The sequence below is a fragment of the Bos javanicus genome, chromosome 19 (assembly GCF_032452875.1).
Source record: "Bos javanicus breed banteng chromosome 19, ARS-OSU_banteng_1.0, whole genome shotgun sequence".
Classification (NCBI taxonomy): Eukaryota; Metazoa; Chordata; class Mammalia; order Artiodactyla; family Bovidae; genus Bos; species Bos javanicus.
In genome coordinates, this window is record NC_083886.1 from 43,911,999 (window position 1) to 43,929,152 (window position 17,154).

Here is a 17,154-nt window from a genome sequence, read left to right on the forward strand (position 1 = left end):
CTCCACAGCTGGGGTCCCGATGTCATTCCCTGCTTCTCACAGCTGCCCCTCTGCATCCCGCAGGAAGGAGGATCCTGAGCATGGTTCTCCTGGCCGAGGGGAAGCTTCATGGCTCCCAGGCTCTGAATTTTAATCCTTAGTTTCATCTCTTTTGGAGGAATGCCAACCCTTTTGGAGGAATGCCAACCCTTTTGGGGGGACTTAGAACCCAAGACTGCCGTGCTTGCTGCCAGGGTCGGCAGCAGGGGACCAAGGGAAATGGGTGGTTCCTGAGGAAGGACTCAGCTTGTTTGGGGTGGTACTACAAGGCCAGGACACAGCCCCAGAAATGACATTGTCTTTATTTGGACACCCCTCCCCAGGTGATTCTGATGCTGGCAGAACTCACATGACAATTTGTTTTCTTTGCTCTAGGAAATCCATAACTTGTGAGCAGGTAGGGCTGGCTGCTCATGAGGAAGAGAGGGTGTACAGACAATGAAAGAGGTGCCCATCCCAGGGCTGTAGGGAGAATGAAATATGCTGTGTGGCTATGACTGGCATCTCTAGCACGCACCAGAATGCTTTTTCTATGACATTCAGCCTCTGACTTTTCCCCTCCCCTAGGCTGCCTCCCACAGGACGGATTTGGCAGCCTGAATTTGCTGGGGGCAGAGCTCAGGCTGAGTAGAGTAACTGGGTGGGTCTGGAGGGCTAAGGCTCTGAAGGCAGAGAAGCAGTCTAGACACTACAGGATTACAGACACGGTGAAACTGGAGCCAGGGTGCCTGACTTAAAATCCCAGCTCCAGCACTTACCACCTATGGGACGTTAGACAAGTTACTGTGTGTGTATGTCTTCCCATTTCTAAGTGGGATAATTGTAATACCCCAGTCCCACTTCCCATCCAGGCAAATGCTGCACGTTTAAACTAGCAGTGTCTCTCTTTCATTCCCTGGTTCCCTCCTGTTCTCTGGAACTCATCCTATGTAACTGCCTTCGAAGAATACAATCCAACACAGATCCTTTTAGAAAAGCAGGTTTATTGGTCGGGCTGCTCACCAGGACACAGCAACACGAGAGGCTCCCCAGAGCCCACAGGAAACTGTATCTGCCCACAACTCAGGCCCCTTCAGCACCAAGGAACCTCGTCCCACAATCCCCATCCTCCCTCAGCTGATGTGTCTCCAACCATTTGGAAGAGAGAAGGGAACCAAGGGTGGGGGTGGAGCAAAGCTTTGTGTTGTATAAAAGGTGTGTCCCCGGACTCCCTCCCTCCAGCCCTTAAAACAATTAGCTGCAATTTTCTAAAATGCAGAGCAGGGAAGATAAGGCAGAAGGGGTGAGGGGAGAAGGAGGGAGCTTCAGCTCTCCTCTTCGGGCTGTGACTTGGGGGTGAGGGGGGTGTCCTTGCTTCTGACAAGTTCCCTTTATGGGGGAAGAACAGGGAGACTGAAGTGTCCTGAGGAGAACCTGATCAGAAGTCAGGCCTTTGAACTGGAAGCAGCACCCCTCTCACCCCAAAGATTCAGGAGAGGAACTCACAAGGCTACGGAGGTCTTGGCATGTTCTACAGCTTTATGATACTAGCTCTAGGGAAGGATCTTGAAAAGAAACTGCCAGGAGTGAGCCAAGGCCGGGCTGCCCTACACACAGGAATTCCTTACTCTCCTCTCCCCTTCTCCTGCTCTCAACTTGGTGACCTGGCCTTTAGCATCTGGTCTCTTTCCCATCAGCCTCCCTCCTAACTATAATACCAGCTTTCTGGACCCTGGTGCTGCCCTCTTCTGGGACCCTAATTTTCTGGGCTATGAGAAATGGGCTGTCCCTGGGGGCACCATAACCAGTAGAGGTAAGGGGTAAGGCTTACCTCTCTCTTCTTGGATGATGGGTTTCTCACACTGCCCTACCTACTAGTCCTGAAAAATTGTCCTGCTGTCCTCTGAGAACCCCAATAAGATGGGATCCTTGTCCTGTGTTTCTCCTGCTACTAATGAGCATTCTCTTTTCGCCCATTTCCACCTTCTACTATTTTCTGCTTTCCTTCAGAGCCATAGCCATGGGCACCTTTGCGAAGATGCATAAACATGAAGTGCCCTCCCTCCCTCCCCCAGAGCTCTGCCTGGATCCAGCCTTCCTTACTGGGACCTTTTGCAGATACAGCCTGTGCTAGACCCTCATGTAGGGTCATGGCTTACTCTGCTCTCTCTCTGACACTGCCCTGATGCTGCTATTGCTAAGTCGCTTCAGTCTTGTCCGACTCTGTGCGACCCCAGAAACGGCAGCTAGATACTCCCAAAAGCTGCTTTCAAATCCTTCCAGTATGGGGTCTCCCGTGTGAGCAAGGGGCCCTTTCATGGTAATTTTGGCTTTGAAGCCGCCAGAGATCAGAATGAGAAAGAAGAGCTCAGTGAACAGGAATGACAGCAGCCGGGTAAGCGTGTGTGTGTGTGTGTGTGTGTGAGTGTGTGTGTGTTTGTGTGTGACAGCAGCCGGGTAAGCGTGTGTGTGTGTTTGTGTGTGACAGCAGCCGGGTAAGCGTGTGTGTGTGAGTGTGTGTGTGTAAGTGTGTGTGTGTGTGTGTGTGTGTGTGTAGGGGTGGGGGGGCGGGGAGAAGGCAGCCTGCCCCAAGCCTGGGCCTAATCACGGAAACGACACCAATTTCCTCTAGGATTCCCGACTTGGATCCCCAGGACACGAATCACCGCCCTCTGCATTTCCACCCAGCCTACGCCTACAATGGGGATGTCCATGGTGCAGGCTGCCTCCCCCTCGTCTTAATAGCTGTAAGACTTGGAGGGGGTGCTCGTTGTGGGGAGGTGTTCTCGATTTAAAAATATCTCAGCCCATTTGGGGCAGACAGAGAGAAAGAATGCGAAAGAGAAAGTTCGTAGAGGGAAAGGAATCGGGGCGGGGGCGGGGAGAAGCGGGGCGGCGAGGCCTTCCGGGCACAGCCCCGCGCCCGGCTCAGTCGCTGTCGCTCTTGTCCACCAGCACGGCGTCCGACTCCTCCGTGATCTCCAGCAGCGTGTGCACGTCGGGGCTGCTCCCGCGCAGCAGGTCTGCTGCCTCGCCGCGCTCCGCGCCGCCCTCCTCCTCCTCGGCGCCCACCTCCACCATCTCCGTGGCCTTCAGCACCTCCACCTGGCCCTCGCGGATCTTCTTGACGTGGAACGTGAAGGGCGGCACCTTGTAGACCGCGGTCTTGGAGCGCGCGTAGACCACGTGGTCGGGCGTGAAGGACTTACGCAGCTTGTCTCGCGAGCTCTTGAGCTTCTCGCGGCGCTCGGCGGGGACCAGGCGCGTGCCCAACTTGTTCATGCGCTTCTCCAGGGTGTGCCGCGTCTTCTCCAGGTTCTCCTTTGTCTTGAGGCGGGTCCTCTCCAGGTTTTCGCGCGTGCGCACTTTGGTCTTCTCCATCTTCTCCTTGGAGAAGGCCTTCTTGAAGTCGTCCACGCGCCGCAGGCCGCTGCGCTTGATGCGCTCTGCGCGCGACTCCTCGATGACTTCCTCCACCTCCACCGCCTCGTCCGACGACAGCTCGAGCGCCGCCGCGTCCTCCTCTGGCCGCTCGCCCTCGGCCAGCTCGTCGCCCTCCTTCTCGGGCAGCGTCTCCGACTCTTTCAGCGACTTCCCTATGCTCACTTTGGCCGGCAGTTTCACTTCATCCTAAAGGGAGATCAGAGGGAACAGATGAGGGTGGGGGCAGAGCTGGAGAGTTGGGCGAAGACTTGGGGGGACTCTGGGCGAACCCGGGGCCGGGCATTGGCACCCGTGATGCTGGCAAGTGCGTGGTACCTGTGAAATCGGCCTGGACTCCTGCGCTGGTACCCCCAGCGCCTGGCACCGAGCTGAACACTTCGTGAGCACTCAAATATGTGTTGAATGAATAGTAAGTAGACCTGGAGAAGGGCAAGGCAACCTACTGTAGCCTGGAGAATCGCCATGAACAGAGGAGCCTGGCGGGCTACAGTCCCTGGCGTCGCAAAGAGTTGGACACGACTGAGTGACTAAGCACATATACAGAGTAAAGAGGGAACCGAGCTTCGGATCAGAATCTGGCCTGTTTTCGCACTTCGGTCAAGTATCTCTGCGGCTCTCCAACCCGCTCCTCAAGCCCTGCAACCACCCATGTTAAACCACTTCTTACCCTTTGCCTCCCAGAGCTCACAATCGAACTTTGGAAATGGGCAGAGCGCCCTCTGGTGCACAGAGCCCCACACTGCCCGAGCCAGACCCAAAAGGCTTTGGGTAGTTTGTTTGGGTTGAGGGGTGAGCTCACAGCCGATCTCAGGCGACCCCGAAGTAGGGTAACTTGAAGGTAGGTTTACTTTCAAGGGAGCGCGTTTCCCAGACTTCGTATAGTTTCAGAAGAACCAGTATTAGGGAAGGGGAGTTAATGATCTCCCCACTCTCCCCATACGGTTTGGTTCCACCAATGGTCATTCTCCATCGCTATGTAGAAATTGAGGAAAGAGGAAGAAGCTGTCTGGGAGCTGAGAACATGTTTTCTTCCCAACCTGGAGGTTTCTTCTGGTTCTGACATCCCTGCCTTGGAATGGAAAGGAGGGATTGCTTTTCTATTCTTGCTTCACTACACAACCCGCCCCCACCCCAGACAGGAGCTCAAGAGCCAGGAGTAGAATGGCGAGATCCTAGATCTCAGAGCCAGTTCTTCTCCTGGGAAGACCCAGCACCAGCACTGTTTTCCATTCCGGGAAGACTTTCCAAGATCCTGACTCTGGACCTACATTTCAGAATCTCAGGATCACCTCTCACCAGAAGGTAGGGGAGATTGAGCCCAGAAAGGAAAAGAGGACATAACCCAGAATGGGTTTGTTTTTGGCCCAAAATACAAAACCCAAAAGTCTCTTTGACCCAGATTCACTTCTTTAGGTACATTGTACAAAGGAATGATAGGGAATAGGTTTTCTGAAGATCGTTTCACAGAATTGTAAGAAAACCCCATCTGAGAAAAATGAGGCAACATAAACTGACCCCTCCTATAAACACACACAAACACGTACACATTTGTGTTGGCTGCTTGGTATCTCTGCACCACCTGCTATAGAAATTCCTTCCCCAGCCCCCAACCTCTTTCCTCTTCCCTCCCATCTACATCCCCACAGAGTTTCCTGGTTTACATTGAAAACTAGGAACACCTCCTCCCAACTTCCTTCCCTCCCTGTCAATATCATTAGCAGGGACAAAGAAGGAATGCTGGCTTCACCTCTTCTCCCAAACTGGGCACCAGCTCTGCTGGGCACCAAGCCATCTCAGGCTCTCATTACTCAACTACACCTCCCAGCAGGCAAGGTGACCTGAGCTCAGGGCATGCTGGGACTTGTAGTCTCTACCTGCCACAGCTGGCTGGGTACTATCGTGGGCATTCTGCAGCATTCTATCTAGCCCTCTGCTTCTTATCACTTGCAGAGGCATTGAAGGGGTATTTTCCTCACTCTGAGTGTGGGAGGGTCCCAGCCAGTCTTAGCAGTCCCTCTGATTCCCAGTTGTACACTTTGGGTCTCCTTTTGCAATCACTTCTCTCCACCTGCTACCAGAGTCCTCTCTCTTACACAACATTTTAGGACTATCATCTAAACTCCCTGTTACTTCTTTTTTTTTTTTTTTTCCCCTGTTACTTCTTAATTCATCTCCACCCAGAATTTACTGGCAGCCCTAGCATCAAAAAATGTCAGCTCTGATTTCTCCTTCACAGCCTCCTAGTCTAAAAATCCACCCATACCACCAAAGTTAGGAGAACGCCTCCTTTCACTAAAGCTCAGGCAATGTGGATGAATTAAGGGAAGGATTAAGTGTGATGGGTGGGGAAGAGCCAGGAAACAGTCCCTGCTGCTGGAAAACAGATCCACATTGTCTCTGTGCCCCACCCTGGCATCCCTGATTCTCCCCTTTGCTCTGTCCAACCCCTAAAGCCTGAGCTGGCTGGTTTTCCTGGCTTCTGGCTTCTTAGATAAAGCTTGAATTGTGAACAAGGCTGGAGAGAGAGTTCCAGACTTCTTGTAGCCAATCCCATCTTCTTAGTGCCTGATGAGAGGTCTCAAAAACAACATCAGGGAGCAATCCCAGTGAGGGGAGGATTTGGAGTTGTCTCCGCCAGACTAGAATGGTGTATATATATATATTGCCCTTCATCGTGAGGCTTCCTCTAGAGCAATAGCTTACACCAGAGGAATTGCTTTCTTGGTGGAAGGTCAGGGGATAGGGAAAGAAACCATTTGACCTAAGTCCGAGATAATATCCAGTGAATTGGCCCTGGAGAGGGTATACCACTATGACTTTAGCTTTTTCCCTCCATTAATGGATTTTGTCTTTTCTCTCTGTTTCCAAGCCAGGTTTCCCCTATGACTCACAGCTTTGGAGTGCTGTCTTGGGCCCACCCGTTTCGCCTGTTGCTACAACAACCAGCAACAGAATCCCAAAGCACCTCCCCCAACCCTGGGCACAGAGGCCGGGTACCCCTGTCCCACCCCTATTTCCCTGGCAGAGCTCCTAAGTCATAGGAGGGGCCTCAGGGTGGCAAGAAGGGAGAGCTCTGCTTGTTCTGTTTCTGTATTTTTATTAAACAAAACCACCAGTCCCAACAGGCTTGGTTTCCAGAGTTAGCTTTAATGACCAGGTCTGAACAAAAGCATGCACAGCTTCCATTGTCTCCCCACCGCCCCGACCCCCCACCAAGCACACACAGCTCCCTAACCCAGGAAAGCACCAGTCTGGGATGAATTTAAGAGGAGCCATAAGACAGCTTCCAGCCCCTTCCTCTCCTCTCCCCAACCGCACTATATAAACTTAAGCTCCTCTGCCTTAGGAAGATTTTTATGTGATTTACTCGAGCACCTACTTCGTGCCTGGTCCTTGGCCAGGCACTTCACATTTGTCAGGGAGAAGGGACACGTATGATATGGCTCTGGGTAGGGTCTTTCTTGACTTAGAGCTAGCCAGTTCTGTTCCCTACCACTGCCTGGAATGACCAGAGAAGATACTGGAGAGGTCATTCGGAGACCTGGGATCTGTGTGTCAGAGGAGGGTACAGACTAGGGGAGAGGTGAGAGATAGGGAAGTCTTAAAAACTCGGGACCTCTACTTTAGGTGGTCAGGACAAGGGGGTGAGACACACTGAAGGCAGAAGGGACCTTTTTTTCTGCTCTAGCATGACACTCTAGCATGTGGGAGGATGTTGCCCCAAAGTGGGTGGAAATTGGTTCTTGGGTGGGGTGTTGGGGGAGTCCAGGTATATATAGGATACATATAGTGTTAAAATTTCATGGGGAAGAGGACAATTAGGAAGAAAAATGTCTAAAAGGACTCCTTAGAAAAATGATCATGTGAAAAAAAAAAAAAAATGGAGAAACACTGTGCCATAGGTAGGCCAGATCCAGCAAAAGTGTACCCCCTCCTGGCCTCTCTGAGTTGGCAGCTTTTGGGTGCCCTGCCAAAGGCAGGATCTGGCAAACATAAGGGATCTCTTTGCAAAACATTTTCTGGGAAAAAAAAAAAAAACCTGGAAAAAATAAGTGTAAAAGTTTTCCCCAGCTGCAGGGAGGGGCATGGAAAGGGCACAGAACAGACCCCTGGCCTGGGCCTCATGAGGGCCCTCTGTAAAAATGGCCCTCGAGCCAAACTGGCCTGTCCCTGAGGAGGAGGTGGAAGTGGGGGGAAGGTCAATCAGAAGCCTGGGCAGGGTTCAGGATGGAGGGGACACATGTATACCTATGGCCGATTCGTGCTGAGGTATGGCAAAACATCACAATATTGTAAAGTAATTGTCTTCCAATTAAATAAGAAAAAACCAGAAGCATGGAAGTTGCAGGCAATCTCATGCAGGCAGCAGTGGGTACAACTCAGGTATGGTGTCTGGAGCATCTACTATTAAGATGGCAGCCAAGAGGTAGAGGAGCGCCCTTTCCCATGACCGCCCACCGGATTGCCTGAACATTCCATAATGCGAGTGTTTGCACAGTACCCGTCACCCACTCACAAGAGGCAGTGGCTTAGAAGAGACTGGCCATTCCAGACTGGCCGCTGCTAAGCAGTGAGCTGGACTGGATTCATGACATGCCACGCCCACGGCCCCTCCACGTGAGCCAGGAGACCCTAAGCACCCCCACCGGCTGTCGGCTCCTCAGGGGTGGGCAGAGGCCCAGTGGGCTCTGGGTAATAGGGCAGGGTCCTAGGCGTCTGGTCAAAGGGTGGGAGGTCAGGCACTGTCTCAGGCTTCAGGTCAAAAGGCTCAGTCTCAGGCAGAAGATCAAAAGGCACGATCTTGGGTGTGGCCCGGTCTGAGGGTGCATTCAGCTTCTTCTTGGGCTAAGATGAGGAAAAGGGGTTTAAGTGGGGCTTGGGGTGGGTGCGGATGGGTGTGGGAGGAGGAGGCCTTGGTTGGCATGCAGAACTGGGGCTGGTGAGTAGAGGGGAGGGGAGCACACAAATATTAGGATGGAAAGACACCACACTTTCAAGGCTCCATCAAGAGGGCCCTGGAGTGGAAATGGGGACAAACCCAGGCCCGTGAATTAATAAGCACAATTTAATCAGAACCCCGTCCCATCCTCCCTCTAGAATCTTCCCCAGTCCCATCCTTGGTCTCCTGCCTTCTACCCCGACCCAGCTATGGTCGTGGAATGATGCTATGAGGGGTTGGAGTGGTGGAGGCAAGAGGCTGCTGGGGGCGGGGAAGGAGTTTTCTAAGAGGCCACTTGTTAGACTCCATCTGAGGAGTCTCCAAGGAGGAAAAGAGAAGGCAAACAACTTCACTGTCTTGAGTCAGAGGCAGCTGATCCCAGTTATTCCCCCAGGCAGGGTGGGCATGGGCGCCGCCCTGGATAAGGAGGGCGAGGCATGGACGAGGGACGTCCTGGCTATTTCCCTTTGGCCTAATCCCCACCTCCTGCCTCCCTTCCTCCCATCCACCACCCCCCACCCCCGACTCATGGGCTATCAGACACCCAGGAGCACAGAGGAATCAGGACCAAAAACCAAGCTAATTTTGGGCATTCCCTAGTGGTCCAGTGGTTAGGGCTTCTCGCTTCCACTGAAGGGGGCACAGGTTCAATCCCTGGTTGGGGAATTAAGATCCCTCATGCCATGTCTTTTGGGAGGGCCAAAAGAAAAAAAAAAAACAAGCTGTTTTAATGACCCATGAGCCTGGGTCCTGAGGCACCCAGCAGCAGCTCCCAACTCTCCCTCCTGAGGGGCTGAGCTGCCGCTCTTGCTCTGGAGTCATGAGAAGTCAGGGGAGAGGGACATTTGTGGGCACTGCCAGACTCCATCGACAACAGTGTCAAGGTGTGCAGCCACAAAACCCAACACAGCAAGTGCCCACCTTCCCTTTAGGATACAGGGACAAGAGGGGAGTGGCGGGAGGCTGAGGAAAAAGGAGCCAATGTGGTCCCTGCTGACCAGAGAGCTCCACTCCGTACACCCTGCACCCCTCCCCTCCACGGCCATTGGGCCAGGTGACCACACATTGCCTCAGCTTCAGCACTATGAGGCTGAGCAGCTATGGCCACCCACCTTAGCCACTCAGCTAACACTGCACACACACACCCTCACACACACACACATTCCCTCACACACACCCTCAACACACACACCCTCATACACAAGTGCTCTCACACACACACCCTTACACACACACCTCCACACAAACCCCCCACACATACCCTCACACACACACACATTCCCTCACACACACCCTCAACACACACACCCTCATACACAAGTGCTCTCACACACACACCCTTACACACACACCTCCACACAAACCCCCCACACGTACCCTCACACACACACACATTCCCTCACACACACCCTCAACACACACACCTTCACACATGAGTGCTCTCACACACACACCCTTACACACACACCTCTACACATACCCCCACACACCCCTTCACACACACCTTCACACAAGCACTCTCACACACACACATTCCCTCACACACACCCTCAACACACACACCCTCACACACAAGTGCTCTCACACACACACCGTTACACACACACCTCCACACATACCCCCCACACACACCCTCACACACAACGCTCTCACACACAACGCTCTCACACACACACCCTTACACACACACCTCCACACATACCCCCTACACACATACCCTCACATGCACACCTTCACGCAAACACATCCTAACACATGTGCCTTCATACACACACACACACATTTGTCCCAGTGCCAGAACTGGGCAGCTATCTCCCTCAGAGAATGAAGAAGCCAGGACTGTCCTTGCTTAGGGCTAGCCTCCCCCCACCCCGATTTCTGCTGCATAGCCCAAGAAAAGAAGGAGGAAGCAAGGAGCAGAGAGTATAGCAGAAGAAGGGGGTACACCTGGGCCCTTGCCTCAGCTGTGACCCCCAAATGCTTGAGTGGCAATAGGCAAGTGACTTCCCCTCTGGGGACCTCAGCTTCCTCCACTACAAAATGAAACAGCTGAAGTTGACTATCTCCAAAGCATCCTCCAGCTCAAAAAGTCTATAGTGACAGAATGATGAACTATTCACAATGGTAGTTCAAAATAATGGAACAAACCACCACTCATCTTTGTGACATTCCCTCTCCCTGTCAATTGCCCATTTCCTCCTTTTCTGATTTTGACCTTTTCAATAGTCAGACTTCACTTTAAAAAAATCAGAGGGAAGAGTATGATTTCCTTTGGTCTTAGGAATACCTCTAAGAATATGCTCCCTGTTTTGGATCCAGTGGTAGATTTTTGGATTCTCTGGTGGTTCAGACAGTAAAGACTCTGCCCACGATGCGGGAGACTCAGATTCGATCCCTGGGTCAGGAAGATCCCCTGGAGAAGGGAATGGCAACCAACTCCAGTATTCTTGCCTGGAGAATTCAGTGGACAGAGGAGCCTGGCGGGCTACAGTCCATGGGGTTGCAGAGTCAGATACAACTGAGCAACTAACACTTGTATCCAGTGACCAGGAAAAACAACCCAAACTTAGCTTTTTGGAGGAAGCATATGGTAAACACTCTCCACTAGGTCACCAAGGGGTGAGAAGGACCAGAGCCCCAAGTTGGGATGATTTTTTTGGACAAAAGTGTGGGCTTCTTCTGGAACCAGGTAGCCCCGATTTGCTTTGAGTCCAGGGAGGAGCTATAGTCTGGGTTAGGATTTGAGGAGAAGCCAGCAGGCCCTCACACCAGCCCTGGTTTCCACCCCTTTAATGCCCATGTGCCACCTAAGCCCTTAAATGCGTCCTGGTCCTGCCCTCAAGCCCTTGGAGCAGGTCTGATGGCTCCAAATGTAGGTCACTAACTGCTTCATCAAAACTACTTCAGAACACGTTTCTTTCCATTTTAGCCTCCCTTTCTGGATTCTAAAAGAACTCTAATAACATCCAAACTAGGATTGGGTATTAGGATTAGGAGAATTGGCTTGGGAGAATTGGCTCCTTAATGAGCACTGTTGCTGCTGCTGTTTGGTCACTGAGCTGTGTCCAGCTGTTTTCGACCCTATGGTCTATTGCCCACTAGGTTCCCCTGTCCATGTAAATTTCCAGGCAAGAGGACTAGCTAGCTAGTGAAGTCATTCAGTCATGTCTGACTCTTTGCGACCCCATGAACTGTAGCCTGCCAGGCTCCTCCGTCCATGGGATTTTCCAAGCAAGAATACTGCAGTGGGTTGACATTTCTTTCCCGAGCCAGGGATCGAACCGGAGTCTCCTGCTTGGCAGGCAGATTGTTTACTGCTGAGCCATCTGGGAAGCCCTCCTTACTGAGCACAGCTGCTCCTATTTGCAAGGGGCTGTATTTGGCCTGGTCTTCCTAGCAGTTCTTGGTCCACTGACCCCTCAGTTACTAGTAGGATTCACTTCTCTTCCTCACTGGCTGTTGTTGCCTAGTGAGGTGTTGCCTGATAGGATGGGATGCCAAACTGCTGTTTTTGTTTGGGAGACAAGGAGGGAAATGCCAAAGAAGGACAATAATGACTCAGAAGTGAGTTCAAGGTGAGGGCTCTGATATCCTGTGATGGGAAGGGCTGAATTTCATGAGTGTGTGTGTGTGTGAAGGGGAGGGATGTCAAATGCAAACTTAACGTGTGAAATCATGCCTAGCAGTTCCCTGAATTTGGGTGGGACCACACAAGGGATTCCCTCTGTTATCCCCCGGGAAAAAGGTGTGGTAAACCAAATGGCCTGATCCCACAGCTGGGGCCTTCCCACCCCTTCAGGCTCCCTCCACGTCTCCCTTTTGCCACATCATCACCTCCCGCCTCTGCAGTAGAGAACACCTCATCCCCTCCCCAACTGGAAAACTCACATCATCCCAGGACAGCCTTTCCCCAGATCTCTCTGCCTGGCCACCCAAACATCCTACCCCCTCAGCCCAACTTTATCATAAATGTTGCTGCCCCCAAGCTTCCCTATTAGGTCTGCCAAGGCATGAGGCTATTTTTACCTCATTCTCTTCCCAGGCCTGCAGGCCTCAGGGAGGAGCAGCCTCTGCTTTCCTCCAACAGCTGAGTACCCCACCCCCTCACCCCCACCTGGAACATCTGCTCTGTAACTCAGGGAAGTTCTGCTGCCTTGGGCCCCACCCATGTTGCTGGGATTTTTTTTCCCAGAGCTTCACTGTGGGTTGGGACCACTTTAGGTATTAGTTATTTCCCCTATGGTTTGGGGGCTCAGGATCTCCAGCTTGAGTCATTCCTTCTACCTCAACCCTCTGTCCCCTACTGGCCTTGATGCAATCAAAGCCAGCCCGTGATTAAGCCCCACTCCCCACCGTGGATACACAATACACAGATACACAATCTGTGCCAACTGGCTAGAGGCAGTAACAGACACACCGTTGGCCTCTGCCAAGTCTCTCAGAATCTCTATCTTTGACATAAGGAGGTTTACCTCCAGGCTGAGAACTTTCCCAGGTCCTGTGGTCTGGGACATTTTGAATGAGAAGGGTCAACCATCCAAGCCCTTCGTGGCTCCTCTCTCCCACACCAGGCTATGGAGAGAAGATAGAGGGGGCCCGCTGTCCCAGAACCCTGCCCTCTTCTCCTTCGTTTGATGCACCCCAGTGCTAGGCAGTTATCTTAAAAAATCTCACCCGCCTACCTCACCCCATTCTGCTTCCTCGGAGCAGTTAAATTCAGTAGAAACAATTCTGGGTAAATGTTTTCTATCAGTTAGTGCTATTTGGGGGGGGAGGGGGGGCAGTGAAGTAAACTGTTTAAAGGTCGAGTACCTCTTGGGAGGAGTTCCTGGGGGGAGGAGAAAGGGGGGAGCAACCTTGCAGCCTCTGTCCCACCACCTTATTCTCAGATGAGTGCCAGCTCACTCATATCTACTGCCCCCGAACTTGCTTATTTCAACCTGCATTTCTCTTAGCTCCACCACATTGACCAAACCAAGGACCTCGCGGCATCCCTGATGGTCACTCAGAACACAGCTAAGGAGGGCCTCTGAGCTGTCAGTGAAACCACATCTCCCAGACAGAGGCCCTCTCCCTGGGGAGATGTGGGAAGTCGGGCCTTCTTTTTTTCCCATTCCCTTCGGTGCGGGGAGGGGAGCGAGGGGACACAGATTAACCCCTCGGCCCCCACGATCTCACCTCCTTGGGGTGGGAACATCAACCAGGCCCGAGGGAAGCAGAAATACGAGGCTGGGCACGTTCCCACCCCACCCAAGATCACCGAGCCCTCGGCTCAGACCTGTCCCTAATGGAATTTGGGCGACAGAGTAGAGAAGAGCAGCGATCCTGAGATGCCCTGGTTTACTTGGGGTTAGGATACAAAAACTCCCATTTTTTTCCAGGCGGGAAGAACGGGGAGAGGTGCAAAGGAAGCAACAAGCTGACTGGGCGGAGCCTGGGGCGCGCCAGCCTCCGGCCGCTTGTCCTCCGGCTCCTCGGCCGCCCCCGCAGGCATGAGGGGTGATTCACCGCGCCCCGACCGCGAGGCCAAGGTTGGGGGTGCTGTCCCCTCCCCTCCACCAGCCCCTTCAGGACTCGGCACGCCGCGGGCCACCACCCTCGCGCGGTTGCTTCCAACAGGCCGAGGAGTAGGGGCGCGCCGCGGGTTAGGGTGTCCCTAAAGGCCGAAAGTGCCGGGAGGCGGGAGAAGATCGCAGCGAGGGGCGGCGTGGGCGGCCGAGGCCGATGCGGGGTCCGTGGGGGCGTGCTGGCAGCCGCGTCCCTCGCCTGGCGCAGCCCCCGCGATGCGTGCCTGAGCCCTGAATCACCCGCTATATCGGGCGGGCAGCGCCGGAGGCCCCAAACCCGGGCCGCGCCGCCCGTGTCCGCTTACAGCGGGCCCCAGTGGTCGCCAGGCACCCCGGCTCTCCGCAAAACTTCCTCCAAGTAGGAAGACTTTTGACAAGCTAGGTCGGGAGCGATCTGCGGGGCGCAGTGTCCCTGAGTCCAGCCCCCTAACTCGGTTCCGCTACGCGTTAGACACCGGAGGTAGCGGCTGGGTGAGGAGCAGCGGTGTGCACCGTGCGCCCCTCTGAGCGCTCCAGGAGCCCGCCACCCGCCCACCCCACCCCACCCCACCCCACCCCACCCCACCCCAGCAGCGCTCGTGGAAAGAGGGTGGATCCCCCGAGCCGGGTCAGGCTGCCGCAAGAGCCGCGCCGCAGGCAGATCCCCCTACCCTGAGCCCTGGGCGGGGGACGCCGGGCCTCTGGGCGCGGTCCGCCCGCCAGCTCACCTGGTAGATCATGACTTTAAAGTTGCGGCGCCTCAGCAGCTCGGCCTCGTTGACCTCCAGCTTCTTGATCTGGCCGGCCTGGCGCTCCAGGCTGCCGCGCACGGTCTTCACGTTGACGCTGACCTTGCGCACCTTCTCCAGCAACTTGCTCACGGTGTTGCTCGTGGTGGCGTGCGCCTTGCCCAGCTTGCTCAGCTCGCCTTGGATGCTCTGCACGGCGCCCTCCATCTCCGCCTGCCGCTCCTCCAGCTGAGCTTGGGTCAGTTGGATCTGGTCGACGGCGCCGATGATTTTGTCCAGAAGGCTCAGTACCAGCACGCCGTTCACCTGGTCTGATTTGATCAGCTCCTCAGAACCGGCCCCCGACGGCTCCTCGGCCGCCGGAGCCCCCATGGTGGAGGACCCCTGGTCCCCGGCGTCGGGGTACCCGGAAAGCGGCTGCTCGATGATGTGGAGCTGGGTGTCCTCCATGGCTGCCCGGAGCCGTGCGGGGCCGGCCGGATGGAGCTGAAGCGGGAGCGGGAGACCCGGAGAAGAGGAAGAGCGAGAGAGAGCACGGAGGAAACTCGAGCCACGTCCGTGCGCACCGGGATGGTGGCCAGAACTGTGGGGCGGGGGATCGGTGAGTTCCCCGAATCCCAGGCCAAACCCCGGAGTCTCGTCGCCCATTGGCTGGCCCGACCCCAGAAAGGGAGGGACCAGGGCAGAAGGGGAGACCGATGCTGGAGAAGGAGGGGCAGCCCAGGGGGACCCAAGAGCCGAGCGCCCCACCCTTCCTAGGATGGTTGGAATAGTTGGAACGGGAGACCAGGGCCTCCGCTGGCGGTGGAGGCGGCGGGAGCGGGACTGAGGCGGAGGAATGTGCACTTGGGAAGGGAAACAGGTCCTGGAGTGTTGTTCTGCTTTTCCCTCCCGCTTGTTTTCTCTCACCCGCAAACCCACCTCCGTCTTTTAAGTTCCAGAGCAGGTCGTCAGGTGGGACAGGATATCCTGAAATTACGAGCAAACTATTGTGTTTGCTGGTGTCCCGTTTTAGAGAGGGAAAGAATCTATGGCTTCCACAGCCTCTTCTAAGGGACCTCTGACTACCCACCCCATCAAGTTACCTAGCACTGTTCGAAAAAGCTTGAGGGGTCCTTTGTGAAGGAAGGGAAGAACTGACACGTTAGAGCCACAGTGGTGGTGAGGGGCCTCCAAGCTCCTCTAGGTCCCTCTTAGAATTATCCTAACAGAGGAGGATAAAGATGGACAATAAAATAGAAACTAGAGCTTTTTGCTCATCTCTCTCTAAAATCCACATTTCTCTGTGTTTCCGCATGCCCCAGAGGCCTGGCTGACACTGAGTTCAGAGAGCAGGACAGGGAGTTCACCCATCTCTCTGGAGCCCAGAGACTATGGCGCTTTGCAGAAATATCAGACCCCACCTCCTCACTTGACAAACTGGAGACAGAGGGTCTGGAGAGAGCAAATGACTTGCCAGGAGGTTTGCCAGCAAGTTCACCTTAGCTTGGAGCTCAAACCAGGTGTCAAGACCCCTCTCTGGCACTTTCCATCTTAGCATGCTGTATCTTTCACCAGCACAGGGAGGGGCAGATGCTGCCACCCATTTGTGCCACCTGCCCATCAACCTACAAATATATTTCCCAGTATGATGGGTACGAAGGAGCAGGCAGTTCTGAGCAGGATCAAGAAGTCCAGGAGACAATGCCCATTCTCCCCAGTTTTACTCTCTAGCACAGCACTGGAGCAGTACCAGCCGCCTTTCCCCCAGAAAGGCTGCAAACCTTTTCCCTATTTAGGAAACTAACCTTGGGTTTCCCCAGCTGGATCAATGATGATCTTGGCAAAAGGTCACTTCTCATCTGGCATGCATTACATTAGGAAGCATGAAAAATTGCCATGCCCTATTAATCCAGTCAGAGAAGCCACCAACCCAGAAAGAAGCTGAGGAACTAACTGTCTGGGATAGCCTGGAATCATCTGGAATAGTCCCAACAGCTATTGAACAGAATATTTCCCCTGACACTTTAGTTGCTATTTCCACAGAAACAAGTGGCTTTTTTTTGTCTGAAATTCAAATAGAATGAACTGGTATAAATTTGATTAAAAAATGTGTTATAACACTTTAAGTTCCTTCCACTGAGAATTGACAAGACTTCTGGAGAGAAAGAAGAGTGACAGTAAGGAGACTAACTGGATCTTCATAAGGTTCTTATTTTTAAAAAATTGATTGGCTTTCATAGGTGACACATAAGATACAAATTGCAAATAGCACACAAAGAAATATAGTGAAAAAGAAGTTTTCTTTCTATCCCTATCTGAAGCAAACAATTTCTGGTTCAGGGGACAACAATTATTATTTTCTTGTGGAATCTTCTCTAGGAAGTCTTTGCACACCATATATATATATCAGCACTTTGCTTTTTGTCAGTTACTAATATATATCTTGGAGATTGTTCATATCAGTACGAGAGAGGCC

The 17,154-nt window shown here is 53.4% G+C and overlaps 1 protein-coding gene across 1 annotated transcript; it reads right to left on the minus strand.

The window, feature by feature from the left end:
* Positions 1-1,002: 1,002 nt before the first annotated feature.
* Positions 1,003-15,597, minus strand: CAVIN1 (caveolae associated protein 1). Its single transcript, XM_061391854.1, has 2 exons — positions 14,676-15,597; positions 1,003-3,648 (listed from the first exon to the last, which is right to left on the minus strand). Exons 1-2 carry the CDS (start codon positions 15,342-15,344, stop codon positions 2,947-2,949), a joined length of 1,371 nt encoding a protein of 456 aa, XP_061247838.1. The 5' UTR covers positions 15,345-15,597; the 3' UTR covers positions 1,003-2,946.
* Between the last annotated feature and the right edge of the window lie 1,557 nt (positions 15,598-17,154).

Excerpts from the sequence above, each read along its gene's own strand:
- CAVIN1 (XM_061391854.1), bottom strand. The coding sequence starts at position 15,344 with ATGGGCGACGAGACTCCGGGGTTTGGCCTGGGATTCGGGGAACTCACC. Across the intron at positions 3,649-14,675 it reads TTAAAGTCATGATCTACCAG|GATGAAGTGAAACTGCCGGC; the intron begins GTGAGCTGGCGG and ends ATCTCCCTTTAG.